The sequence below is a fragment of the Tasmannia lanceolata genome, unplaced genomic scaffold, assembly GCF_043159265.1.
Source record: "Tasmannia lanceolata isolate RefF3 unplaced genomic scaffold, GAP_Taslan_0.1 ptg000008l, whole genome shotgun sequence".
Lineage (NCBI taxonomy): Eukaryota > Viridiplantae > Streptophyta > Magnoliopsida > Canellales > Winteraceae > Tasmannia > Tasmannia lanceolata.
The window spans coordinates 68032911-68060536 of record NW_027518685.1 but is presented as its reverse complement, the minus strand read 5'-3'; the positions used below and the strand labels follow the sequence as shown (position 1 = coordinate 68060536).

General features: G+C 36.7%; 1 protein-coding gene and 2 long non-coding RNA genes across 5 annotated transcripts; all 3 read right to left on the bottom strand.

Annotated features, from left to right (window-relative positions):
• Positions 1 to 531: 531 nt before the first annotated feature.
• LOC143883775 (uncharacterized) lies at positions 532 to 4368 on the bottom strand. The gene is made up of 3 exons (XR_013252520.1): positions 4272 to 4368; positions 3855 to 3910; positions 532 to 740 (listed from the first exon to the last, which is right to left on the bottom strand). It is a non-coding gene; the product is annotated as an uncharacterized LOC143883775 (long non-coding RNA).
• A 157-nt stretch (positions 4369 to 4525) lies between these two features.
• LOC143883256 (uncharacterized) lies at positions 4526 to 5564 on the bottom strand. Its single transcript, XM_077386600.1, has 3 exons — positions 5193 to 5564; positions 4614 to 4733; positions 4526 to 4564 (listed from the first exon to the last, which is right to left on the bottom strand). The coding sequence occupies exons 1-3, from the start codon at positions 5562 to 5564 to the stop codon at positions 4526 to 4528; spliced, it is 531 nt and encodes a 176-aa protein (XP_077242715.1).
• A 10707-nt stretch (positions 5565 to 16271) lies between these two features.
• LOC143883774 (uncharacterized) lies at positions 16272 to 20234 on the bottom strand. Of its 3 annotated transcripts, XR_013252518.1 has the most exons (5): positions 20126 to 20183; positions 19703 to 19743; positions 18701 to 18760; positions 16714 to 16780; positions 16272 to 16624 (listed from the first exon to the last, which is right to left on the bottom strand). It is a non-coding gene; the product is annotated as an uncharacterized LOC143883774 (long non-coding RNA). The 3 variants fall into 3 exon arrangements; XR_013252519.1 differs by adding an exon at positions 17050 to 17356 and having other exon boundaries at positions 16272 to 16780; positions 19703 to 20234; XR_013252517.1 differs by having other exon boundaries at positions 19703 to 20234.
• Between the last annotated feature and the right edge of the window lie 7392 nt (positions 20235 to 27626).

Sequence of the window (27626 nt, the reverse complement as noted above, 5' to 3'; positions counted from 1 at the left end):
AAACTGGTGCAAAAAGAAGGGCAAGCAGTTTCCCTGAAACCTTTTCCTGCACAAGGGAACAATCCAGAAACAGTCCAGGGAAACCTTTTCCTGCACAGATTCCCTGGATTTCTTTTCCTAATGTCACGTCAGATTCCCGGGAGACATTTTCTTTTCCTTTCCCGGGAAAACAAGTGAACAGAGCCTGAGTGAATAAAGTGGGAAGACCCATGCATTGGCTGTCAAACAGCTAGTCTGGGTAGACATTAAGTACTTTTGGTTTCCTTTTTATACATTTTTATATGCCTGGCATATTTCAACTCTCTTTGTTTGATTGATTTAGCTTGTCTTATTTGTTTCATTCACCTGTTTTTTAGTTTTGTCCCCATGTCCTCTGTCTATCACCTCCAAATATCCAGCATTCTCTTCCATCCTCCCTCAGAAAAAAGAAGTCACTCATAGAAACCATGCAACCTTTATAACAAAAGCCCATAATTTATGTTTCAATTGTATACAAAACAAAAAATTAAATTTTATCAATATAGTGCTGGCAATCACCACAAGAATAAAACAATGCTAGACACACAGCAATTATCACTATTCACCACTCAAACACAAACACTTGTTCTTTGTCTTCTGCTTAAAGCCTTCAAACAAGCACACAAAAGCACATGAATACATTTGTAGAATTTTAATGTATGTTTAGTTTTGACTGTCTACTATTCTACTGTCAAGCTGATCTCTTCAAGCTCTGAAGCTCCCTGCATAAAAAAGAAGAAGATAAAAATTCGAATGAGAATAACACTAATTAAAAATAATCTAACTCACGGCAAATGCATATGTTTACTTGCAAATACTAATACTATGATAAAGAAACTTGCAAAACAGGAACAGAGCATTTAGATGACAAATTGGTGGGTATTTGTGGGGCAAAATATATCAGCAGGCAAGTGTACAAGTGTGAGGAACTTATTCATAATCTAAACATTTTTACCTGTTGAAGGCTGCTATCGTTGGGCCATGACCCAAAAGTGCCTCACATCAAATGATCATACAGTACTAACCTTCTGATTTGTGTACTTCAAACAGATAGAAAATAAAACGAGAATAGCATATACATCACATGTTCTTAGTGACCTTCAAACAGATAGAAAACAAAACGAGAAGCAAATGCTTTAAAAAGATGGTTAGAAGATTAAAAAGGCCAGAGACCAATTTAGAAGTCAAAAAAAATCTCAATAAACATAGCGATGAAAAAGATTTTTGGGCATGGCCAAACTGTATTGGGGCAGCATAACATTTTGCACATTGGATCAAGAAACATAACACCTGATTACCTTGGATCAAGAAATAACATTTTGCATATTCATTAACTGCATAATTACCATATAACAACTTATAATAATAACAATAGGAGATGTAATCAACAATTTCTTATTTTGATAATCGTGCTCCTCTCAAGAGGTATAAGGGGTGTGAAACTGATATATAAGATTACGGGAGTACCCAGTGTTGCCATTTCTATTTTTAATTCGGTTAAGGGTGTTTCTAATTCCTTCCTCTTGTGAGTAACATCACAGTTGGGCTAGACCCCCAAAAACATCCTTTCATGTTTAGGTTGAGGGAATGTCAGAAATTAGCAGGCGTCGATATTGAAGGAAAAAGGAAACCTTCAAACGAACAGGATTACAGCCCCTCAATAGCTGATTTAAAAACATGTATCGGATTAGAGGTATTTCAAGAACCACAAATGGAATACTACTAAGAAGTCAACCAACAATCAGCTTTCGATTGGTAAAGGAATTCAATTACATAATTAAAATCGGCTACCAGGGGAATATTGAGCTTCGAGTCAGTACAATTAACAGTACAGATCTTGGCTAAAATCATATTCTAAGATCACTTTAGATCTCTGGATCATCACAATAACGAATACAAATCAAGTGTAGTTGAATACTTGAATTAATTGTTTCGGATTAGAGGCAAAAACAACAAGATCATTAAAATAAGGTTTTAATCTCTGTTTCAAATAGAAACCAAATCAAATCCTAGTCACTTGGAATTCCACGATCGAGCACTAAGATGAAAAAGTTATAATTATGGAGTCAAAGGATAACATATTTACTTTGAAGGGTGAAAATGCGGATTCGGACAGGAACTCGTCCAGCGTAAAAGGGAGTTGACATGACCGAGTCAACAATGATGCTGAGGCGTTTTGAACCTATGGTTGTAACACCAGATACCTTTCCTCAGATTAAAATTGAAAAATAAAATTTTGATACGAGAGGACTAAAACAATAAAAAGTTGTAAGATATGTGGACCTTCTAATTGAACAGGCTCAAAGCCACAAACCATCATTGCTGCTTAACAGATTGAACCAAATCCCTCAAAATGACTAACACAGCTCTGATGTAACCTGTTCTATCAAGGTAACAGGGAACACCATATTGATATGAGAAAGCTGAAATAATGAAAACTAAAGGTTTGTAAGATTGGAAGACCTCCCAATTGAGCAAGAGGTTCAACCCTGGGAACTATATTTGCTGCTGAACAAGTTGAACAAAGTCAACCACAAAAAGACCACTAGAGACAAACCTTTTCTATCAAGGGAACAGGTAACACCATATATTGAAACATGGGGATTGCTAGGGACCATCGCTGAAAGGCATTTCATGGCTAGCTGTTGCATTTGAGAGCAGCCACCTCAGATGAATAAAATTAATAAAACAAAATCTGATGAAAAGTGAGCCTGTGTGGCTTCTCTCACTTGCAACAGCCATCCGTGAAATGCCATCCGGGATAGTCGCTAGCAAATCCCTTGAAGCAATATATGTACCACAACCCAATCAATGTAACCAACTACTAGCCAGCCCTGAAATGCCATCCGGGATAGTCACTAGCAAATCCCTTGAAGCAATATATGTACCACAACTCAATCAATGTAACCAACTACTAGACACATAAGATATAATCTAGCAAGGCGAACAATGAATTTGCAGTAGCCTGAAACCCTCATTAGATTAACAATCTTAACTGTCTAGTCAGAAGATTTTTGTCCACGTTGAATATGAACCCGTAGTTAATTTCTCATTTTCTACCATTTGAATATGACAAATCGCAATAGAGTTTTCAAATGAACAATTCAGATATGGTGCCAATGTAAATTCAGTAACAGGAACAAGTTAAGAAAAGACCTTTTCAATTCTTCAGATATGGTAGCAAGAAGATAATAAAAGACCTTTTCAATTCAGATATGGCAGGAAGAAGTTAAGAAAAGAGTTTTCAAATCAACAATTCAGATATGGTGCCAATGTAAATTCAGTAACAGGAACAAGTTAAGAAAAGACCTTTTCAATTCTTCAGATATGGTAGCAAGAAGATAATAAAAGACCTTTTCAATTCAGATATGGCAGGAAGAAGTTAAGAAAAGACCTTTCAAATTCAGATAAGGCGCCAATGTAGAAATGAGTAGTGATACAAATAGATGTGCCCATATTATTTTTTGGTAATGCAGGTTTCCAACTGTAAAAAATTGCACACCCAATGGTGTTCATCCTCATCAATCTGGTGTGCCCAGCTAGTCAAGAACATTGCCTCCAGTCCCTAGGTGATCAAGTGTTCAGCTTGATTATTAACATTATTTCCTCATTTTATGTTAAAATCATGTCTTTTATCCTACAGTCATATCCTTTTATCCAGGTCAGGATCATCCAATAATGGTGAGACTAGAGGTAATGGTGGCATGCCAAATGAGTGGAGCAAATGTCTAAGTGTGTCACATGTATTATACATGTGACAAAAAAAAGTAACGGCAGCCCCATCCTTCCAGCAAAACAGTCAATTGAAATTCATTTTATTGAAGAAAATATCATACCAAGTTTTCCTTGTCATCTTGCTGTGTTTCATCGTTGGGCATAGGATTGCCTGAATCTGTAACATAACAAAAGGATAAGATGAGCAAGAACAACTGAAAAGCACTGCTATTGACACTTGGACCCCTTTTACCTACTCCCATTTGTGACCCTATCAAAATGGTTGGTTCATTAAGAATTTCCCCTAAAATTAATAATTTCCATTTGTAGGCCATGACAAAGGTTGACATTATACATTCAGCATGGGTTTATCCACAAAGCATTGAGTAGTAACCATGAGGTCAACTGCCACAACAACCAAAAATGAATGCCTTGCAGTTATCCCACAAGAAAAAAGGTCATGAGGCAAGAAAGCTCACCATACACCTGAACATTCCTCAAAAAAAAAGAAAAAAAAGATCGAGATGTTTTTTTCTTACCTTTTTCACTAGCAAACTTAGTCTCCGAATTCTTGACCTTCCCCTTCTCTCTGTTGGTATCCTGCGTAGTTGGCCTCTGAGATTTCTTTTACAAATTTGACCTCTGTTATTATCAATAACAGAGGTCAAATTTGAAGAGCTTTTGTTAACTGATGCCCTGTTCTTGACTGCAGTCCTTTTCTGAACACCCTCTTTCTTAATCGCTTCTCCAACGACAGAAGCTCTAATATTTTCGGAGTTCAATGATTTGGGTTTCAAATTGCCAGCTCTTGCAGTAGAAGTCGAATGACCATCTTCATCAGATGACTCAGGGACCAGAGAACATGTCTCAGAGACCTGTACCTGCTCTAAATCTTCTGAAATATTGTAGCTTCTCAGCAATTCCTTTGTGGGTTCTCCAAGTTCTAGAAGGTTATGTCGAAGTACATATGATTTCCGCTCCTCATGCAATCGCTGAAAAGGCTGTGAATTCAAGCCACAACGCATTAACAAATTAGAATTATGTGGGAAAGAAAAGACATCAATACAGGCCAATGTCACAAATATCGTTCTCGGGAATTTCTAGGCAAGGGAAAATCTCGGAATATATTAAATTTCTTTTATTTTTTCCAGGTTTATATCAGGAAAAAACAATAAAAATAAAGTTATTTAAAAATATATAAATATATAAAATTTAAGAAAAATATATAATATAAAAATATCGTAAAAATGTCAGGATAATATCATGATATTATGGCTATATTTTATGATAAAAATGAAAAACATGGCTATATTTTTCAAATCTAGGGATTATTTCGGAATTGTCGTTTTATCAAAATGTCGCAATAAAAACGTGATAATTTGAAAATATTGGAGATATTTGTGACATAGAATACAAGCAGTGTGTCATTGTGAAATTCAAGAATATACGGGCCTAGATACCTCACATCCAGACTCTAAGGCAAGTTTGAAAAACCCAAGGGAAATTGAATGCTTAGCAGCAGATTCAGATATCTTAATCTGTGATATCCAATAAGAGACAGATGAGAGAACACTGAATTTCTGCCTGTTTGTCGACTTTGATGCATCAGAGGCAGGTGTATCACAATTTCCCTGGCTGCTAGTTGATTTCTTTGTTCTAATAATGCCACTAACCGGTCTCCGTAGTGGGCTGACAGAAGACTTGACAGGAATTGAGAGGCGTCTGGGTGGTTTAGCAGTTTTTTCCTTCCCAGAAAGATCAAGAACACTCACACTTTTGCTTACATTTGAGACAGCCCGACCCCTACGCAAGTATGAAATTAATCTATTCATCTTCTTCTACAGAGGATGTTGTAAACATCTAAATTTGAAATATATAAATATAGAAAGAAATAAAATTTTATATTATAGCTAAAATCTGCTTGTACCAAAATATCTTTCTCCCTCCCCTTTTAGAAGGAAATTATATGCTGAAATGCCGTAGGAACACAAAAAGGCGGTACGATAAAGGTACCATCCTTGAGATTTGATCCAACAGCAGCCCATCAAAAAGTGAGCTGTTGTAGGATCAAATATGAAGGATGGGATGCTGAGTATGTATTCACAAGACCTTTCATCATATAATTCTCTTAGAAACAAGTCATTTCTCTCATATTTTGCTACTAGACACACCATCTCTCTACCATCTTTTCTTTACACAGAGTTCAATTATACATGCTCTTTAGAAGATCTTTTTTTAATGTATTTATTTATCCCTTGATCTCATACACCAAAGAAAACAAGATTAAAAATAAATAAAAGGTTTGAAATTTTGAATGTAGTAGGAAGAGAGGACATCAAAATTTCGAATTTAAATATAACTGTGAAGTTGGATTTCTAATGAGTCATGACTAGTTCAACATGTCGAAGTGAATATGTAAAAGTTTTAACCTAAAATTTGTATAGAAAGATTTAGATATGTAATTTTATCAACAAAATGATGTATTGCAAGCAAAGATTATAATTAAATAAAATAATAACTTCAAAGAAATCTATATCAAATAAAATTTGATCTGGAAATTTATAAATGATAAAGTATGCATATGATCGGTTACTATAAAATGCATAAGACAATAACCAAAAGAAAAAAATTATTTAAATAAATAAAATTTAAGAATAGCTTATGCGCAATCTGTTTATGTATTGATCTAAGAAATAAACAATAGAATAATAAAAGAAGAGGATTAAATCTTTCACGATGCTTGCGATTCGTGGGTCCAATCATTGATGGTGGATCTGTCATGGAAGGATTCAGAAGTTGGTATTCCGTAGAAGCCCTGTGTGAAAATCAATATGAATGCCAAAGATTTGATGCACGCATCGCCCCAATATATAAGATCGAGATTAAATAAAATGCTTGGGAAAAAAGTATAAATTCTAGTTTGTATTTGTGTACTAATGGCTTGTATGGTGAAAAAAACAAACTATTGTAGAAAGTCTACATTATAGTAAAGTGTGTGCAGAGAAAGAAATGACTTTTTTTAAGAGAGTTCTCCTGTAACCTTTTGAGCAATAGGAGGCGAGGGAGAGGGAGAGAGAGAGAGAGAGAGAGAGAGAGGGGGGGGGTCTTTCGAGAATTGCACCAATCGAGGGAAATATCCCCACCCCCTTCTAGGATTTTGAGGGGAAGAGAGAAATGAAAGATCCTCTTGAGAGGAGAGCCTACTGTTACTTTTTAGAAGTAGGATAGGAGTCCATTTTTTGTCCTGCTATAAAAGAAAATGGAAGAAAAAAAAAAGATTTTGGGGAGTGCTTAAAATAAAAATGATTATTTTTAATTGAAATAGGGTTGTATGTCAAAAAAATAACCTTTTCTATAATAGGAAAGTTCGTCGAAAATTCCGTTATCTTTTCTGAAATGACACGTCACTGGTGTTTTATTCGATTTCACGTAATGTGAGAAAGACTATAATGCCTCGTTCTTTTTTAATTGTTCCTGTTTTTTAATCTCCACTACCACCGACGACCATCGCTGCAACTCGAAAAAGGTGGAAGAAGAAGAGAAAGAAGACGATGAAAAAGTGGACAAATTAAATGAAGAAAAGAGCGTGAAGAAGGAAACAAAAGAATCGACGATGGAATAATGCCTTTTTCTCTTTCTCTCTTGCTCTCTCTTTCTTTTTTATACTAATAATGACACCCCTCCCACTACTCTACAGGGTTGGCAACAAAGCACTACTTATCACTATTCTAGGAGGTAAATTCTAGGTAAATCAAATGTTTGTCTCCTCACTATTGAGTAGTTATTGTTGGAGAAAATATGTCGGTGATGATGGTGGGAAATAGAAAAGAAAGAGATGCTTCAAAGCGCGTTGTCGCTTTCCTGAAGATAATATTCGCCCTCACTAGTCAGTGTGCAAGGGGTATCACAAATTTGCCTCCAACATACAATGAAGCCTGGTGTTATCTATATCTAATGTTTGTTGACGCTTTGTACTAAGTGAAAACAAACTCTAAATCACCTTTGGATAAACAAGTATTTGACACACCGGTTACTGTTTCTGCAGAAAACAGTACACTAGAATGGATTTGTGAAAAGAAAGCAAAGAACAAAGTTGATAAACTTCCAAGAGAGTAAATTTGGCTATGGATTTACTCAAACTCAAGTCCCACAAATGTAATTTTTGTATTCTATTTCAAAGGCTGTTATCTACTCTTTTAATAAAGTACTTGGCAACCTTTCTGTTTGATTTGCACCCCCTACAAGAGCACCTTTTAAAAGCATGTTGAAATTTGGCCGTTAGATCGCGCCAATCCACGATTCTATAGTCTAGAGCAATCTTGGAGTGATTATTGGTTTGTGTAAAACCTTCGTCCTCTCCTCTAACTGCTAGATCAATGATCCACGGTGCGGATTGCACCCTTTGGCTTTTGATTGTTGGGACACGACGGGACATAATCCAACAGTCCTCATCACACCTTATCACCCACTAGCCGTTACACCACGATCTGACGCTTTGGATAGCACCCGCTCCAGCACTAGCCGTTGGAGCGTGTTGAACCAAAAGATCGACCACCCATATGACTAAAAACATGGCCCAACCTGACCGAGTGGGACCTTGATCGATCCAATGGTTCATTCGGCCACCTACGCGACCGATCCATGGTCAATCCGACCGATCAACTGATCTTGATTAGACGGCTCATATCAAATCTGGTAAATTTTAAGCGCTCCAGTCGCTCGTAGCGATGATGCGAAGTGCGCCAAAAGAGCGCCACTAGTGGCCTACAGATCACGCCGCGCGTGCAGATGGACCGTGTCGTGGGTCCACCTGTTGTGCAACAAAACAATAGAGAGAAGTGGATAGCGCTATATACACCCAGATACCAAGCAAAATCCCTAAGCCTCCCCTGCTTTTCTGCAACCAAACTCACTCTGAATGTAAGCATGTGGAGATCGAAGGGTGCAATTCTTCCCTCGAGGGTCCCACAGACTGAAGTGATTGAGACCTAGTAATGAGTGATTGAGATGGTCATATGGAGTATATGTGTAGACACCCCATTTTGACCGAACCCTAATTATGTTAGTTTTATTCAAAATCCTATCAAATCAGTCCATTAGGGTCCCAAATTTTATCCTAAGCTAGGTTAGGGTCCCACCAAGGTCCTGGTAAAATTTTGCCAAGATCCGAGCACGTTTACCTAGCGAACGAGCTATGACAGTGTCGTGGTGCAAGTTTAGAAGGGGGTGAATGTATCCTGAAAGGGGGGCGAATTTATCCTGGAAAGGTCGCGGCCCGGGGCAGAAAAGACACGATGGAGTCGTGCGCCCATCATCTTTTCAGCTCAAACCGCGCGCCTTATCAAAAGTAGTGCCAATATCTGTACCTCATTTCCCAATAAATAGGAGTTTAAGCCTCATTTGTGAGGGGATCTAGGTTTTTTTTTCCTTAATTTCTAGAGAGACAGAGAGTGGGAAAACAAGAGGGAGAAAGTAGATCTAGGATATCAAACCCTTAATCATTTTCTTCTCCGGCAATATCAGGTTAAAATCAGGCAAGGCTCCGGCCGTTCAAGAGATTAGCACATCCTCTTCAGTCCTACCTTCATCGAAACCATAAATTCATATCTTAGAAACCTAGATCTTGCTGATTTCGAAAATCCAAACCCTAACTCCGGTGAGCTCCATAGATTCCGGCCAATCTCCATTTTTTCCGATAGAGTTTCGGAGTCTGTAGAATAATTCTCAGATCTAATCTGGTGATCTTCTTCGTTTTGGCAAACCTCTTCAAGTATTGATCTAATCTCTCATTCTGGTAAGTTTTTTTTAAATCTGTTAATTTTTTTTTTTTTGGATAAGTTCTTTAAATTGATATGTTTTTCTTTACTTATATCACTGGATTTCAAGAGGAGATAGACTTGATTTGCAGGGAAAGCAAATCAAGTCTAAACATGGATCATTTAATCCATAGGATGTTTTATTTACAAAGTATTAAACCTGGAATAGAGGATTCTCTTTTGATTCTGTTTGGATTTCAAGAACTAAATGTTTAAAAAAATAACAATAATATCTATCCTAAAATAACACAGAGTTTTGTTTCGACGTTGAGAAGATGTTGGTTTGGAATTTTTTTTATAAATGTAGTCATTTTTGTGTTGACATTTATAAATTTATTTATTTATTTTTATTTTTTATTTTTTATTTTTTTGTGTGCCTTGCACTCCGAATTAGAGTCTCATTCCATTATTCTTCTATCTTATACCTTTTGCACTAAGGCCTTTAAGTAGCTAAGGTATCTCCGATACATAGTTGTGTAAATAATAGCTGAGCAGGTTTCATGAAGAATTATGAGATGATGTTTTAAAAGACATAAATGTCAAAGAAAATCTGATCTGTAGCTGATAGAGGATGGTTTTGTAGCATAAGAAAAGGTATTCAGGTTCGATTATTTTTGGGAAAATAGTTGGTTGATGTGTGATAGTAGGTGAAAGAATTGTCTCATACATGCTTAGATGCACAATAATGACCCAGGGAGAGTAGAAAACCAAATGAAGTGGTAACCCTTGTGTTGTCTCATTTATCATAAGATTGTTTTAGCTTAACCATTTGTGAGTGTAGTTGTTTTCTCCGGAGGAATGTTATAAATAAAGTCATACCTCCGTTTAGGGATATCATTATAGAGATAACCTGTCATTTATCTTTGTCTTTCGAAATACTGCTTACTGTAGAGAAGTTAGTTGGAGTCCATTATTAATTGTAATAAATTTTCAAGGTTTGGGTTTTGATCTTCGCATACAGTTTCTTGGTTGACACCTCTTGTGCAACTATTAAAATATGGTAGTGCCGTTGTCATTAGCCAAAAAGAAAGGAGGGTTTATCTGGAATATAACTTCGAAAGTGTCCCTTTACCAAGGGGGAAGAGCTCCTCGATTGGTGGACAGTGGTCCTTATTATGGGAAGTAATTTATGCATGCATCTTCACTTAAAGTTATTTTCAAATCAATAGGGCAGTGATATACCCCGGCCCCTCCCCCTTCTACTCCACAGCCGGTACGACACCACTCCAACCGGCCTTTCGGCTCAACAATTAATTTGTGGAGATCTTTGAACAAGGTAGGCCCCACCCATATTTTTAAAAATGATCTGTATGCCCACACCATAGGACGATCCAAACCGTCCATTTGATGGACCACAACGTAAATAGGTTGTGCCTCAAAATATCATTTCCATAGGATAACCCTAGCCCTCCGATCTAAACAAAAACGGCATATTATGAAAACCTCTATAGAGTGGAGGGTTGCCATCATCATATGGAAATGATTCTGGGGCACAACCTATTTTTGTTGTGACCCATCAAATGGACGGCTTGGATCATCCTATGGTGTGGGTCCTGCAGTAACATTAAGGCCCAATTGTAGGTCCCACCCATATTTTTCAAAATGAAGTGCACGGTCCATACCATAGGATGTTCTGAGCTGTCCATTTGATGGGCCGCAACGTAACTAGGTCGTGCTCCAAAATCATTTCCATAGGATGATCGCAACCCTCCGATCTATAGAGGTTTCCATAATATGCAGTTTCTCATTTGATCAAAGGCTAGGATCATCCAGTGGAAATGATTTTTTGGGACACAACCTATTGACGGTGTGGCCCATCAAATGGACACTTTGGAGCTTCATATGGTGTGAGCTGTACGGTTGATTTTGAAAAACAAGGGTGGATATCGGTACCTTATCTAGTATGGTTTTCTTAGCGTGGAGGTTCACACCTAAGACATATTTTCGTTGTAGTTATCCACACTAGAACATATGATAGTTATCCTCACTAACTTAGCTTTTCTCAGTGAGTCTATCCGCACTTTATAAAATACTCAGGTGTCCACACTACTGTAATTTTTCATTGTGATCATCCATACTAATAACATTTTAAGTATAGCTATTCAGTATAGTACATATTATCAGTGTGATTATTTACATTTATGGTAGGGGTGCAACTCAGGCAGGCTCAAAACCCGGAAAAAAGTCGGGTTGGGTTGAGTTCAGGGCAGGTACAGGTTGGGTTTTCAAGTTCGGGTTGAGGGCTTGGGCAACCCAACCGAGTTCAACCCGATATATTTAATATTTTTTTTATTTTTTAAGCTTAAAATCTCTGGTTGGGTCAGGTTGAACTCGGGTTCAGGTTCGGGTTGGCAAAACGGATTCCTCGGGTCTGGTCGGGTTCGGGTTGGCCTCAACCCGACCCAACCCGACCCGAGTTGCACCCTTAATTTATGGGGTTTTCTTCTGTAAATGCAGCTTTCTACAACTATAGTGAAAATATTAGTCCCTAGCTTAGCTTCTGGGATTTTACTAATCAATGGTGAAAATCAAGTAATTGATCGCAAGAAAGTAATGTAAGAATCAAATGGTAATAAAAGTGACTTATCGATTGAGTTGAGGCATGAATATAGAATCAAACGGCATCGGCCGTGCAGGATTTTATGACTTAGTCTCTACTTAAAATCTGGGTTCCATGAATAAACTTCGAAATCAAAATAACTATTTATTCGTCCTTGTGATGGTATGGTGATGCGGGCATTCATACTAAATTGTTCTAATGCCATTTGTGATTGCATGATGGTATGTGATCATGAATAGCTAAAAGATTGTGATCCTAACTCTAGAATGCTTTCATTCTTTATTGAATTAGCCTAATTGAATAAAACTGACCAGTTAGACATGTAATTGAACATAGAAAATCCATCATTGTACCCACCATTCTATCTATCCAATGTGAATTTAACAAATTTTTATGGCTACATCTGATTCCATCCAAGGCTCTCCACCGCCCTCTCTCTCTCATAGGCTCTGTTCACTTCTTTTCCCTGGTGCTGTTTTCCCTAGAAAACAGCCTTTTTTTTCCCTGACAAGACTTTGACAAGACAAAATTTTTGTATTCACTTCTTTTCCAGGGAAAAATATTATCAGATGGGGAATTTCTTATTTAAAAGCTGAAAATGACATGGAAATTGACTTTTTCCCTGTTACTGGAGATTTGGTTTCTGATTAAATATATCGAAAAGAAGCTTTCCAAGGAAAACGAAACCTTTTCCTTGACAGTTTCCCTGGATTCCTTTTCCTTCTGCCATGTCCCTGGATTTCCTTTCCTTTCCTCTCCGGGGAAAAGAAGTGAACAGAGCCATAAAGAATCAGGCCCGTTTCCTCCGACTCAGAGCCAAATCGACCTGGCCGTCAGAAGCAGGAGAAACTTGTGTTCGTGTGGTGACTGGCTCTCTCATGTATGCACTCAAGGTGTTTGTGATAAGGCCTGTTCTACATTCTCATAATTAAAGTCTTCTAGAGACCTTTGTGTTAAACTTCTTTTGAGTATAGATTAAAAACTTTGTCAGGGTTTTAATTAATATCCAGCAAGTGAGCCTTTTTACCTTCACTTTTCATGGTTGATGGCAGCTGAAATCTGCTATCTTGATATAGGAGTTGTTACAAATTGATTTTTTTTTATGTGAGTTACCAAACGTGATTCGGTGTTTTAAAATCACAATCAGAATTAAAAACAAAATCAAGAATTGATATCAAAATCAAGAAGTAGAATTAGAATTGTTGCCAAACGCAGACTCATAGATATAACTAAATATGGGCTTATTTAACTCTGCTCCACAAGAACGCAGGAACTCTCTCTTGGAAGGACAAAGGAATGCTCTCATACATTGGATTCTCTTATACAACGTTCTGAATTTTATTGTAGATGGATTCATGGAATTTTCTTATATATCTAATTGTATTGATTTGAGTGCGATATATAGGCCTCAGATTATGGAATATGGATAGTTTCCTTAATTTCGAAATTGCAGAATTTTGGATAGTTTTGCTAGACTTTCAACCAACTTTTGAAATTACAATTTGCAGTAATTAGAGTTTCTCATATGCAAAAGCCAGCCGCGAAATGGGTTTCTGCGAAATTGCCTAGCCAAAAATGTACTTTTTTCAACTAAATATGGATCTTTGCTTCTTTTTCTTTTGTGGATCATCCATTTGTACGGTCTTAATTAGATGGTTAGGGTCATTGGCTCTATGTGCTTTTGGATGGTTCCAGGCCAAGGTGGGCCTATGACAATGTGACCGTCTAGATTGACCAAAGGTGAGTTTTAATGTTAGTCTCCTCATTTATAACACGTGTAATCTTCACAGTTTCCTTACATAATTATTTTGGGAAATGATATTATAGCCCCCCTTTTCGTCCTTCGTCACACCCCTTCTAGTGTATTTAGCCATTTAGGACCAAGGTTTTAAATTTCGGTTTTGGGGTTAGTTTCGGTCCTCACCGAAACCGAAATTTCAGCTGAAATCCCAAAATTTCGGCCGAAATTCAATAAAGGAACTTGAAATTTCTTTTTTTTGGCTGAAATTTCAGCCAAAATTACCAAAATTTTAAAATCACAATCAGAATTAAAATCAAAATCAAAATCAAGAAACAGAATTAGAATTAGAATTAGAATTGTTGCCAAACGCACCCTCACTTCCTAATGTAATAATGGAAATTTACTATTGAAAACGCAGCAAATACACTTATAGCTAAATATGGGCTTATTGTTGTAGTGACTACTCTTGGAAGGAAGAAGGAATGCTCTCATACATTGGATTCTCTTATACAACGTTCTGAATTTTATTGTACATGGATTCATGGAATTTTCTTATATATCTAATTGTATTGATTTGAGTCTTATATATAGGCCTCAAATTATGGAGTATGGATAGTTTCCTTAATTTCGAAATTGCAGAATTTTGGATAGTTTTGCTAGACTTTCAACCAACTTTTGAAATTACAATCTGCAGTAATTAGAGTTTCTCATATGCAAAAGCCAGCCGCGAAATGGGTTTCTGCGAAATTGCCTAGCCAAAAATATACTTTTTTCAACTAAATATGGATCTTTGCTTCTTTTTCTTTTGTTGATCATCCATTTGTACGGTCTTAATTAGATCGTTAGGGTCATTGATTCTATGTGCTTTTGGTTGGTTCTAGGCCAAGGTGAGCCTATGACAATGTGACCGTCTAGATTGGCCAAAGGTGAGTTTTAATGTTAGTCTCCTCATTTATAACACGTGTACCAATTTTATTACCCACAAAAAAAAATACCCGCACCCAACTCGTACCTGGGTCGGGCGTTGGTGTCCGCAGGTTACTCGCCATTTGGTTTTCAACTTTTTATTCTCAAGGCCTAAACACTAAACAGTAAAAAATAGACTATGTGAGTGGGCCAACAAAACAAGTCAAAGCAATAAGACCATGTGACTGGTATCTTTGGTTGTACCAAAACAAACACTTGTTAAAGTAAATGAAAAATTGTATGATGAATGGGCGTATAAACATGTACTCATCATCCCATCCTTGATATTTGATCCAACAACAGCTGACTTGTTAAGAAGCTGCTGTTGGATTAAATATCAAGGCCTGTACATCCATCGTACCACCTTTATGTGTCCATACACCCACTCATCATATATATATATATTTTCTTCTTTAAATTTGCCGGGTTACCCGCGGGTATACCCATACCTGCCCGGGTGTGTTCCGGGTTCATGAAAGGCTACCCGTACCCGCGCCGATATTTCTTACCCGTACCCTCGCGGGTTACCTGTTTGCCAGGTCTAAAGAAAACCCCAATTCAAAAAAAAAAAACCACTAGATGGAATCTATGATTAATCATACCCAAACAAAATAAAAAAAACTAGGAAAAAAAAAACTACCGTAATCTAGGAAAAAAACATGAGAAACCCAAACTAAATCTAGGAAAGAACCTTAACGAAATAAGGGGGAGAAACTGAAAAATTGGTTGAAGCCAACACTAAATCTTAGGAAAAGCTTGAATAAAAAAGTAAAACCCAAAAAGGTTGGCATCATCTCAAACAAAATCAAGGAAATTAAAAAAAAACTTACCTCTCTTTGGCTTCGTCTTCCTCATTCCTGCAATGAAAACTTGAGAATTCCTTTCCGCAAAAGTCAGTTAATGAAAACATCTTTATTTTTTAGGAAAAGTCTTTAAAGAAGGGGATTCTAGTACATGTGGGATACGAAATCTGAGTAAACAATTCGGGTGCAATTTTTCATTTAGATAGATATGAAAGTGACTTTTAAAATTCCCACGTAGATAGTGACTTTTGAAATTCGACGGGGTGACACATGGCAAACGTTTCTGCGAATTTGGGTTGGGTTGGGTTGGGTTGGGAAAAATCAACCCGAATTGGAAATCAGGTTGGGTCGGGTTGGGGGAGCAACCCGACCCGACCCGAAACCCGATTTCCAATTCCGATATGTGCTTAAATTTGCTTAAAACCCGATTTCAACTGAACTCATTTCCCTTTGAAGCTAGAAATGGGCTTAAATTTCAACATAAATTTATCCTTTTGTTCAGTTACAAAGAGTTTTTATATGTTGGATGCCTGTGTAGGAATGTGAGCAAAAAAAAAAAGTGGGGCCCACAAAAAACATGTGCATGAATTGAAAATCGGGTTGGGTCGGGTTGACCCGATTGCCAATCGGGTTGACCCGATTGCCAATCGGGTTGACCCGATTGCCAATCGGGTTGTGTCGGGTTGGGTCCAGCCGGGTTGGAAATCGGGTTGGGTTGGAAAAATGGGTTCCTCGGGTTGCCTCGGGTTGGCCTCAACCCGATCCAACCCGACCCGAGTTGCACCCACTAATTTGCATACCTCGTAGCCCAAGAGCAGAAGCATCCACTTCTTGCAAACACCTATCCACACCTATCCAGCTCCCCCTTTCTGATCAATAGCTGGCCCCCCAATAAAACCAATTGAGAAGCTTTGTCTTCAAATCATGAAAATCGTTACCTTCCTCTACCGCATCAGATTTTGGGCAAAGGCATTCAACTACTTGTGACGTGGAACCAATTGAGATGCTTTGGATGTAAATAATGAAAATCATGAAGCTTTAGAAAATTCCCACTAATGGTCGAACCAAATATGATCAATGATGTAAATAATGTACCTGAAAATGGCATATGGGTCGAACCCCTACTGCTAAGGAGTGCTCTCCAACATTGGAATGTTGAAACCTGCAAGAAAGAATAATGGTTAGTCAATTGAGAGAGGTAACAAAAAGATAGAGGAATTTAAAGTTGCCTACAATTCACATATATGCAACTCAAATAAACCATCAGATTCTCTTCCCGTGGACATTCTGTTAACCAAAAGAATTACCATCTAATAATTGGTGGAAAAACATCCACATATAAAAAAATTAACAAAACAAAATCAAACACCAAGCCATTTTTTTTCATGGGCTCTTATATGTATAGATCAATAGAGAGAACCCAACTCTCACCTGTTATATCTGAAGGAATTTCTCAGCTAGAAAGAAACCACTCACCAATCCACTTCGTATCATAAACATGAGAACAACATGCCTGAAAGAGAATTCAATTTCTGTGAGAAGTGGTTTTTATTGCTGATAGGAGAAGAAAACTACTCACTGTTGTTACTGGTTTTGAGAGCTCATGAGCGGGAGAGGACGTGGATGAGAACCATACAGAGGAGAGAGGGCTCTTTTCTTTGGAGAGAGTGGTTTGATGTATATGGTAATGAATCAAGGGATGATATCAAGCATTTGATCGTTTCCTTTTCCATAATAACTGCAGATTTAACTCAATTTAAATACAGAAATGACTCTACTAAATGCAAAATTAGGGAGTATTTATAGTGTCAAGAAAGGTTATATTTGGGAAGAGAATGAATCGATTACAATTACTAAAAAAGGAGAATTTTTGTACTATGGAAATGAAACGACGGCATGGAAACGGAATGGTTTAAATGTTACCTTTAGAATGTTTTGTTTTATTTTTCTAAATTGTAAATGCCATGTTGAAATTTAATTGGCACGTAGATCTGAGGGAGGAAGGGGTGCTGCCACATCAAAAGTGAATAGTAAACCGTCCTTCCTCCTTATAATATAATATAATATAATATAATATAATATATAGGATACGTATGGAAATAAATCTGGGCTATATTTATGGAAGTAAATTAGGGATATAAATTAAAAGGAATTTAGTGGAGTAGGAGAAAACGTGTGGAAATAAATCAGGGATACAAACAAAAGGGTAACATCTCCACGTTTGAGAGATTTGGCAAAACGTGATCAAGAAGCTTCTTAAAATTTCAATTCCGTCGATAGAGGAGCGTGTATAGGAGGGGCTGACACGTGGCACCACCACAGCTTGTAGGATTCCGCTTTATATATATATATATGAGAGAACATTTCCTACACACTTGTGTAGGCAAGTTACCTACACACTACCTTAAAATACAGTGGGGGCCCACATTGTTTGGGTGATCCAAACAATTCATTTGAATGGTCTTCACATAGATAGGGTGTCCACAAAAAATCAGCTTCATAGGATCATCCTAACCCCCCCTCTCTCTCTCTCTCTCTCTCTCTCTCTCTCTCTCTCTATCTATCTATATATATATATATATATATATATATATATATATATATATATATATATATATATATATATATAGGATTAGTAAGAAACCCGTGCGATGCATGGGGCGACAAAGAATACATATAGACCAATAAAAACTGAAAAGAAAAGTTGGAAAAGAAAATAAGAGAAAAAGAATCATATACCTCATGTAAAAACTTGCAACAACCCTATCTTGCAAAGCTCAAGTACTAATGAAGAAAGCATATAAGAAGAGATAGAGAGAGAGAGAGAGAGAGAGAGAGAGAGAATGGGGCATGTCATATTATTCACATATCCTCATTCATAATCAAAAAATATATAATCCCATATTCAATTAAGCACTACGAATAGAAATTTCAATACAGCAGCCCAAAAATCAAAATATGAGTAATTATTGATTCAATTATGCACTGTGAGCAAGAATTCGAATACATCAGTCTTAAAATCATATACAGTTTTCCGGAAGTTGCAAATTTTAAGAACGATGCAGATGTGATGTGAAATTACTTAGTATTGTTATTGCCAGTATGAAGCATTGTGCATCCTGCAAGTAGTGAAACGGTTTCCCTACAAAAATCAAGTCACATTCCCATAAACATTAGTATGCCAGAGCAAGGAAAATCCAGTTCTAGATACCAAAGTAATGTACATGCCAAGCGTCTTGAATAGCATGGTACTTTTGTAAGACACTACGACGACATGATATTAGAGAGAGGATAATAAATAATAAATAGTGCTAAATTTGTAGGAAACGATGAAAACTGTAGCAGAATAATGGCTTGAATTGCCATAGCAATATGAAGATGTACAAAGTAAACAACGCAAATTACTCATTCGTTCAAATATATAAAATAATGGATTCAACTTGTATTCGAAGTTTTGAGTAATTTGAAGAAAATATAGATTTTTTAGAGACAATGGACAGATGGGAAGAATTGGAGCAACGAGCAAAGTGTCAAAATTAAACATTTGAAATGAGTGACATGTCAACTCAATTTATGTTTTTATTTTTATGTGTGATGACTTGACCATCAATCCAAGCTAATGTTGCATCTTCAACTCATTCTTAACAGCATACACCAATATTTGTTGTGCTGGTCTGCAGAAGTTATTACTTCAGTAGACATAGTAGGAGCTTTTCTGCATTGGAAGTTACTTACGAATAAAAATTAAGTTCAAAAAAGCCTTCATCATGTAGATCTAGAAATTAGTATATCGTGGGAGCTGAAGATGTCAAACTTCATCACAATTTACTTCATTGGCACTTGTAGTTCATTTGGAAGGTATTTAGAATCAAACCTAAGCCCAAAGATTAATTCCCAACTTGGCCTTTAAAGTTGGGGAAGAACATAAGACAGATATTTTTCTCCTCCAATATAAAGAAAGCAATTGACAGTCCAAGTTTTTGGCTGATAGTTGGCCACTAAAGATGGATCAACACAGTCCAATTCACAAAGTAAGATTTCTCAAAATGCAGGCAAATATAAGAATCTAATAGTTGGAGCTTACCCAAGTTGAAACAATTGCATCCAAAATCTAACCAAACTACCCTGCCATTGAAAGGAAAATCAATCCAATAGCCAAAGGAAGGCTTTCCAAAATCCTTGCAAATATCAATATTTAATAGACACAAAGCTTACTTAAATTGAAACAATTGGTTCTAAAACACAACCAGTCTGACCCAGTCATTGAGAGGTAAATCAGTTATCAGTCCAATAGGTAAAACAAATATTGGTACAAAGGATAAAGCTAGTAAATTTTTGAAAAAAAATGCAAGTAGTATATAGATAACAATACAGACAAATCCAAAATAAGGTGTAATCATTAAAAAAGATGGAAGTACGCGATATATAATCTCAGTAGTCCATAAAATAGGAAATCATATAGATTGAAAGTGAACCCATGCACAGAAAAGAACCGCATTCAACTTACAATTATTTGTCCATGAAGCCCACACTATCTCCGCAAAACAGATCTATCCTCCTAAGCTGCAATTCACCTCCGAATAAACAAAATTAAGATTAAAAATTGCACAATAAGATTTTATCACCATCCAATCAATAAAATGACCATGGACAATAAAAAATGTTATGCCAATGGTAAAGAAAAGCTCAACTGGTATTATATAGCCTACCCAAGTGTGACTGGTGAGCAACTATTATTTAAAAAATAAAAAATATCTTGTGCCAGTCTCCCCTCAATCAGTTACTCTAGGAAACCATATCAGCCCCCAAAATAGAGAAGAGAGTAATGCATAAAAGCAAAATTTCTTTGCTGAAACAGAGAGTAAACCAAATGATTACCAAATTCCAAGTACAAATGCGACTAACTACCAAAAATTCCAACCAAACCAGGGGGGAAACGGATATTACACAAAAGGAAATAATTCAAACGAACGAAAAAGTATTCCAACAGCCAAACTGACTTTCAAGCAACAGAGCACCATGGAATAAAAAAAATCTTTAAAATTATAAAAGAAACTGAAAACCCAAAACCTTCTGCAAAGAGAAGGGAGAAATAACTTTTGGACGTGTAAAATTAGGATGAATTATTTGTAAATGTACGGCTATTAGAATATAAATGAGAAGACAACACATGCTATTAGAAACCAACATTGAAAGAGAGTGCAACCCTTTACAATACAGAACTCTAAAAAAACTATTGAGTCTCGCAAAATTCCATCATCGAAACTCAAATCAAAGGCAAAACAAACAATAAGTTAGATGAAGTGCATGTAAGAAGCGAACCATTTGAACCGCTGAGATTATATACCCACTAATTATAGTCATCCATATCATTTCATCTCACTCAGGCATTTCATCATACAAATGGCGGTAGCAGATGCAAGTATTTGCCCAGAACACCGCCACTACATTGATGGCTCGGTGACTAAAATGTGAAAGATTATAAGAATTAAGGCATCATAATGGATTTCCTATTAAAGAATGAATGTGTGTACAATAGAGTGAGGTCTTCATACATTCCTAAATAACCTCCAAATAAATCCTAAAATTAATCCGACTAATGCCCAAACAGTTTTAGAAAAGATATAGTTAATGGCTTAGAAAGTGGCCTCATTAACGCCAAATAATATTATTTACAAATAAGTAGTCGAGCCCTCTCTACTTTGAAAGCAAGAAACAGTATATAAGATGATCCAACACATAGTGTGAGAGACCTAAAAATCACTTGATAAGGCATAGTCGAACTTGTAGTGTGGAAGCAAGATGTAAGTTCACTGTAAAATCATAAGAATCAAACCTTAAAGTTACAGTACTTTTTTTTTTAATGAGAAAACTTCCAGTCCCATCTGAAGTGAACTGAAATCCTTTATTTCTTAGTATCACCGACTGAGAACCTTAGAACTATCAATCAGAAATTTCTGGCTTTCCTCAAAATCAGTATATAAATTTCCGAAGCAACTGGATCGAATTTTCTACAGTAGACTACACATGCCAAAAAAAATAGCAAAAAAAACTTTCAAACCCCAAAATTTCGTGAAATTTTAGATCTGAACCCTCGAATCACGGATTTTCGTACCTCGATTGAGAGGGATTTCCAAGCCTGAAATCGTAGGTGGAATGCTATTCGGGGTAGAAGAATCGAGATCGAGTGGGAAACGGAATTTCGCGCGGTGAGAGAGGGTCTGCGACAACCTTCAGCCAAAGAGACAATTGGGGAAGAGAGACGTATTAGATAAAGTAGTATAAATATAAAAATAGGGAAATGTTATCAGCACTATTGTATTTTGACGGGGGCACTCCTCACTTTATTAAAAGTAAGGTATGGCCCGCACCATAGGATGATCCAAACCGTCCATTAGAAGGGCCACGGCCTAAATAGGTTGTGCCCCAAAAAATATTTCCATAGGTTGATCCTAACCCTCCGATCTAGAGTGCGTTAGTATCAACCTTCTAACATTCAGATCCGAGGGTTAGGATCAACCTATAGAAATGATTTTTGGGGTTCAACCTATTTTGGCTGTGGCCCATCTAATGGACGGTTTGGATCATCCTATGGTGGGGGCATACTGTACTTTTAATAAAGTGAGAGTGCCCTCATCAAAATACAGTAGTGCTGATAACATTTCCCTAAAAATATATCTGATGTATTAGAGAGAGAGAGAGAGAGGACACGTATTAGATACAGTTCGTCTCAAGTCTCAATGCTACATTAAAGGACACTTTTACCCATCCATACACGAATGGATAGAGATTGCAACTAAGAGGGTAAATGGTAAAAATAGAGGGAGAGAATGAGATCGATGTGTTAAATGCGACTTTTCGGAAAATAAAAAAAAACTTATCGGGGTACAGTAGGAAATCAGAATTTCTTGTGAGGCTTTGACCGGAATGCGGTGACCAAAAAAGCCTACAAAATCCATGTAGGAAATAAGAAAATAAAAAAAGCCTGACTTTCCAGCCGGCTTATTATAGTAGATTATCTATTATAATATAGCTTATAGCTAGATGGGGGTTTCACTGTTCACGCACACGTGGACAGCTCCCCCATCCCGCAATTATCCGACGTGGCAATTCAACATTAACGAAAAAAAAACTCCTTAAAAACCTCTTCCTACTAAAGTGGGCCCAACCTCTTCCTAATAAAGTGGGCCCATCGTAATCTCACTAAGTATTTGACTTTCCCCCAAAAAAAGGCCCAAATAAAACTCCTAATATTGACTTTCCCCCAAAATAAAGGGCCGAATAAAACTCCTTAAAAACCTCTACCTGATAAAAGCTCTGTTGTGTATAGAAATATGGAAAAATTGTTAGAAAAATGCAAAGTTTTGGTTAAATTGTCAAGGGTACGTTCTCTTGTTTTGTGAAATAGGGGCTGTCAGTGCTTCTAGAAATCCCAAATGACAAGAATACCCTCCCTTCTCTTTTTCCCTTCACCTTTTTAGCTCACTTCCGTATGCATTTTCACCTACCCTATCACCTTTTCACCCTCTTCTTCCCCAAACGTAAGAAACTCCATGAAACCCCATGGAAGCTTGCCATTGCCAAACGTTCTAAGCTCCATTTCCATTGGCTTTTGATAAAAACCTCCATTGTGAACACCCTCTTCTTCCCCAAACGTGAGATTTCTTCGTGTGCGCCGGTAGGTCCTCTTTTGATTAGGTTAAAGATGTTGTTTTCATATTGTGTGATTTTTTGGTTTATTCTCATCCTCTCTTGCTTAGGTTTTAGATGACTCTTTTGACCCCTCTCTCTTTCTCTCTCTCTCAATGGTTTAATGGTTGAATGGTTCAATGGTTGTAAAGTTTTTAAATTGTTCAATGTTTGTAAATCTAATATCAAACCCATTATTAATCTAGGGTTTTAGAAATGGATCTAAGGTTCTAGACTCAGGTTTAGGGTTTAAGGTTTGTAAAAGCTAGATCTAGGGTTTCTCGATTGCGCTTCAAAATAGATCGGAGATTGAGGCAAGAGAAAAAGGATTGTAACTGTAGTGGAGGTGTCACCAAAAATAAACCTACATCTGGCCGGAATCCGGCAATGTTCTAGTCGAAGAAGAAGATCGGTAGGCTAGGGTTTTGGATCGGAAATTTGGAGAGAAAATCTCTCTTGCTCTCTTGCTCTCAATAAAAAAAAGGAAAAATGAAAAAAATTTCTCTTTCAAAAAAACGAGACTTAATCTGCTATTTATAGCATTTTTAAGAATTGATATTGGCACCCTGATTGATAAGGCGAGCGAAAAATCGATTTGGCGCGCCCGTAACTTTTGTCCCATTCGGCCCGGGTTCAGCCCCATCCAGGATAATCCACCCCCCTTCTGAACTTGCACCACGACACCATTTCGACTCGTTCGCTAGGCGAACGCGCTCGGATTTCGATGAAATTTTGCAGGGACCTAGATAGGACCCTAACCTAGCTTAGGGTGAATTTTGGGATCCTACTTCACTGATTTGATAGGTTTTTGCACAAACATAGAGGGATTAGGGGACGGTCAAAATGGGGTGTCTACAGCAGTTGACTTGTTAAGAAGCTGCTGTTGGATTAAATATCAAGGCTTGTACATCCATCGTACCACCTTTATGTGTTCATAAACCCATTCATCATATAATTTCTTTTGGTAAATATATATATAATTTCTTCTTTAAATTTGTCGGGTTACCCGCAGGTATACCCATACCCGCCCGGGTGGGTTCCGGGTTCATGGAAGGCTACCCGTACCCGCGCCGGTATTTCTTACCCGTACCCGTGCGGGTTAACCGTTTGCCAGGTCTAAAGAAAACCCCAATTCAAAAAAAAAAAACAAAAAAAAAACCACTAGATGGAAATCTAAGATTAATCATACCCAAACAAAATAAAAAAAAACTAGGAAAAAAAAAACTAACGTAATCTAGGAAAAAAACATGAGAAACCCAAACTAAATCTAGGAAAGAACCTTAACGAAATAAGGGGGAGAAACTAAAAAATTGGTTGAAGCCAACACTAAATCTCAGGAAAAACTTGAAAAAAAATAACTTGAATAAAAAAGTAAAACCCAAAAAGGTTGGCATCATCTCAAACAAAATCAAGGAAATAAAAAAAAAAAAAAAAAAAAAAAAAACTTACCTCTCTTTGGCTTCATCTTTCTCATTCCTGCAATGAAAACTTGAGAATTCCTTTCCGCAAAAGTCAGTAAATGAAAATATCTTTATTTTTTAGGAAAAGTCTTTAAAGAAGGGTATTCTAGTACATGTGGGATACGAAATCTGAGTAAACAATTTGGGTGCAGTTTTTTATTTAGATGGATATGAAAGTGAGTTTTAAAATTCCCGCGTAGATAGTGACTTTTGAAATTCGACGGGGTGACACATGGCAAACCTATCTGCGAAAATCAAGCTCCATCAACTAAAAACTTGCATGTATTTCCCTTTGTCTTAAAAGGTGCTATACGCAGAAGTTGTGTGTATACCCAGCTTACCACATCAGCTTTACAGGTGTTTTTAAATAAAGGCGCTATACGCAGAAGTTGCGTGTATTCGCAGCTTACCACATCCAGCTTTATAGGCCTTTTTAAATTTCGGGATGGGGATGCCACGTGGCGACACCCCAGCTTACCACATTCAGCTTTATAGATACTAGTAAGAAACCCGTGCGATGCACAGGGTGACAAAGAATACATATACACCCAAAAAAACTGGAAGGAAAGTTGGAAAAGAAAATAAGAGAAAAAGAATCATATACTTCATGTAAAAACTTGCAACAACCCTATCTTGCAAAGCTCAAGTACTAATGAAGAAAGAATATATTACGAGAGAGAGAGAGAGAGAGAGAGAGAGAGAGAGAGAGAGAGAGAGAGAGAGAGAGAGAGAATGGGGCATGTCATATTATTCACATATCCTCATTCATAATCAAAATATATATAATCCCATATTCAATTAAGCAGTACGAATAGAAATTTCAATACAGCAGCCCTAAAATCAAAATATGAGTAATTATTGATTCAATTATGGACTGTGAGCAAGAATTCGAATACATCAGTCTTAAAATCGTATACAGTTTTCTGGAAATTGAAAATTTTAAGAACGATTTAGATGTGATGTGAAATTACTTAGTATTGGTATTGCCAGTATGAAGCATCGTGCATCCTGCAAGTAGTGAAACGGTTTCCCTACAAAAATCAAGTCACATTCCCATAAACATTAGTATGCCAGAGCAAGGAAAATCCAGTTCTAGATACCAAAATAATGTACATGCCAAATGTGTTGAATAGCATGGTTCTTTTGTAAGACACTACGAAGTCATGATATTAGAGAGAGGCTAATAAATAATAAATTGTGCTATATTTGTAGGAAGGGATGAAAACTGTAGCAGAATAATGGCTTGAATTGCCATAGCAATATGAAGATGTACAAAGTGAACAACGCAAATTAATCATCCGTTCAAATATATAAAATAATGGATTCAACTTGTATTCGAAGTATTTGAGTAATTTGAAGAAAATATAGATTTTTTAGAGACAATGGACAAGTGGGAAGAATTGGAGCAACGGGCAAAGTTTCAAAATTAAACATTTCAAATGAGTGACATGTCAACTCAATTTATGTTTTTATTTTTATGTGTGATGACTTGACCATCAATCCAAGCTAATGTTGCATCTTCAACTCATTCTTAACAGCATGCACCAATATTTGTTGTGCCGGTTTGTAGAAGTTATTATTTCAGTAGACATAGTAGGAGCTTTTCTGAATTGGAAGTTACTTACGAATAAAAATTAAGTTCAAAAAAGCCTTCCCCATGTAGATCTAGAAATTAGAAAATCATAGTATATCATGGGAGCTGAAGATGTCCAACTTCATCACAATTTACTTCAGTGGCACTTGTAGTTCATTTGAAAGGTATTTAGAATCAAACCTAAGCCCAAAGATTAATTCCCAACTTGGCCTTTAAAGTTGGGGAAGAACATAAGACAGATATTTTTCTCCTCTAATATAAAGAAAGCAATTGACAGTCAAAGTTTTTGGCTGATATTTGGCTACTAAAGATGGATCAACACAGTCCAATTCACAAAGCAAGATTTCTCAAAATGCAGGCAAATATAAGAATCTAATAGTTGGAGCTTACCCAAGTTGAAACAATTGCATCCAAAATCTAACCAAACTACCCTGCCATTGAAAGGAAAATCAATCCAATAGCCAAAGGAAGGCTCTCCAAAATCCTTGCAAATATAAATATTTAATAGACACAAAGCTTACTTAAATTGAAACAATTGGTTCTAAAACACAACCAGTCTGCCCAGTCATTGAAAGGTAAATCAGTTATCAGTCCAATAGGTAAAACAAATATTGGTACAAAGGATGAAGCTAGTAAAGTTTTGAAAAAAAATGCAAGATGGAAGTACGCGATATATATTCTCAGTAGTCCATAAAATAGGAAATCATATAGATCGAAAGTGAACCCATGCACAGAAAAGAACCGCATTCAACTTACAATTATTTGTCCATGAAGCCCACACTATCTCCGCAAAACAGATCTATCCTCCTAAGCTGCAATTCACCTCCGAATAAACAAAATTAAGGTTAAAAATTGCACAATAGGATTTTATCACATCCAATCAATAAAATTATCATGGACAATAAAAAATGTTATGCCAATGGTAAAGAAAAGCTCAACTTGTATTATATAGCCTACCCAAGTGTGACTGGTGAGCAAGTAATATTTAAAAAAAAATAAAAAATTCTTGTGCCAGTCTCCCCTCAATCACCCCTCAATCAGTTACTCTAGGAAACCATATCAGCCCCAAAATGGAGGTGAATTGCATTTAAAATTAATCAGTTACCCTAGGAAACACATATAAGCAAAATTTCTTCGCTGAAACAGAGTAAACGAAATGAATACCAAATTCCAAGTACAAATGCGACTAACTACCAAAAATTCCAACCAAACCAGGGGGGAAACGGATATTACACAAAAGGAAATAATTCAAACGAACAAAAAAG

What these genes read in the sequence shown, in the direction of transcription:
- LOC143883256 (XM_077386600.1), bottom strand. Translation starts at nt 5,564, where the DNA reads ATGAATAGATTAATTTCATACTTGCGTAGGGGTCGGGCTGTCTCAAAT. An exon ending in CCTTAGAGTCTGGATGTGAG is followed by an intron (nt 4,734 to 5,192) that starts GTATCTAGGCCC and finishes TTGAATTCACAG; the next exon opens with CCTTTTCAGCGATTGCATGA. An exon ending in TTTCAGAAGATTTAGAGCAG is followed by an intron (nt 4,565 to 4,613) that starts GTACAGGTCTCT and finishes CATCTGATGAAG; the next exon opens with ATGGTCATTCGACTTCTACT.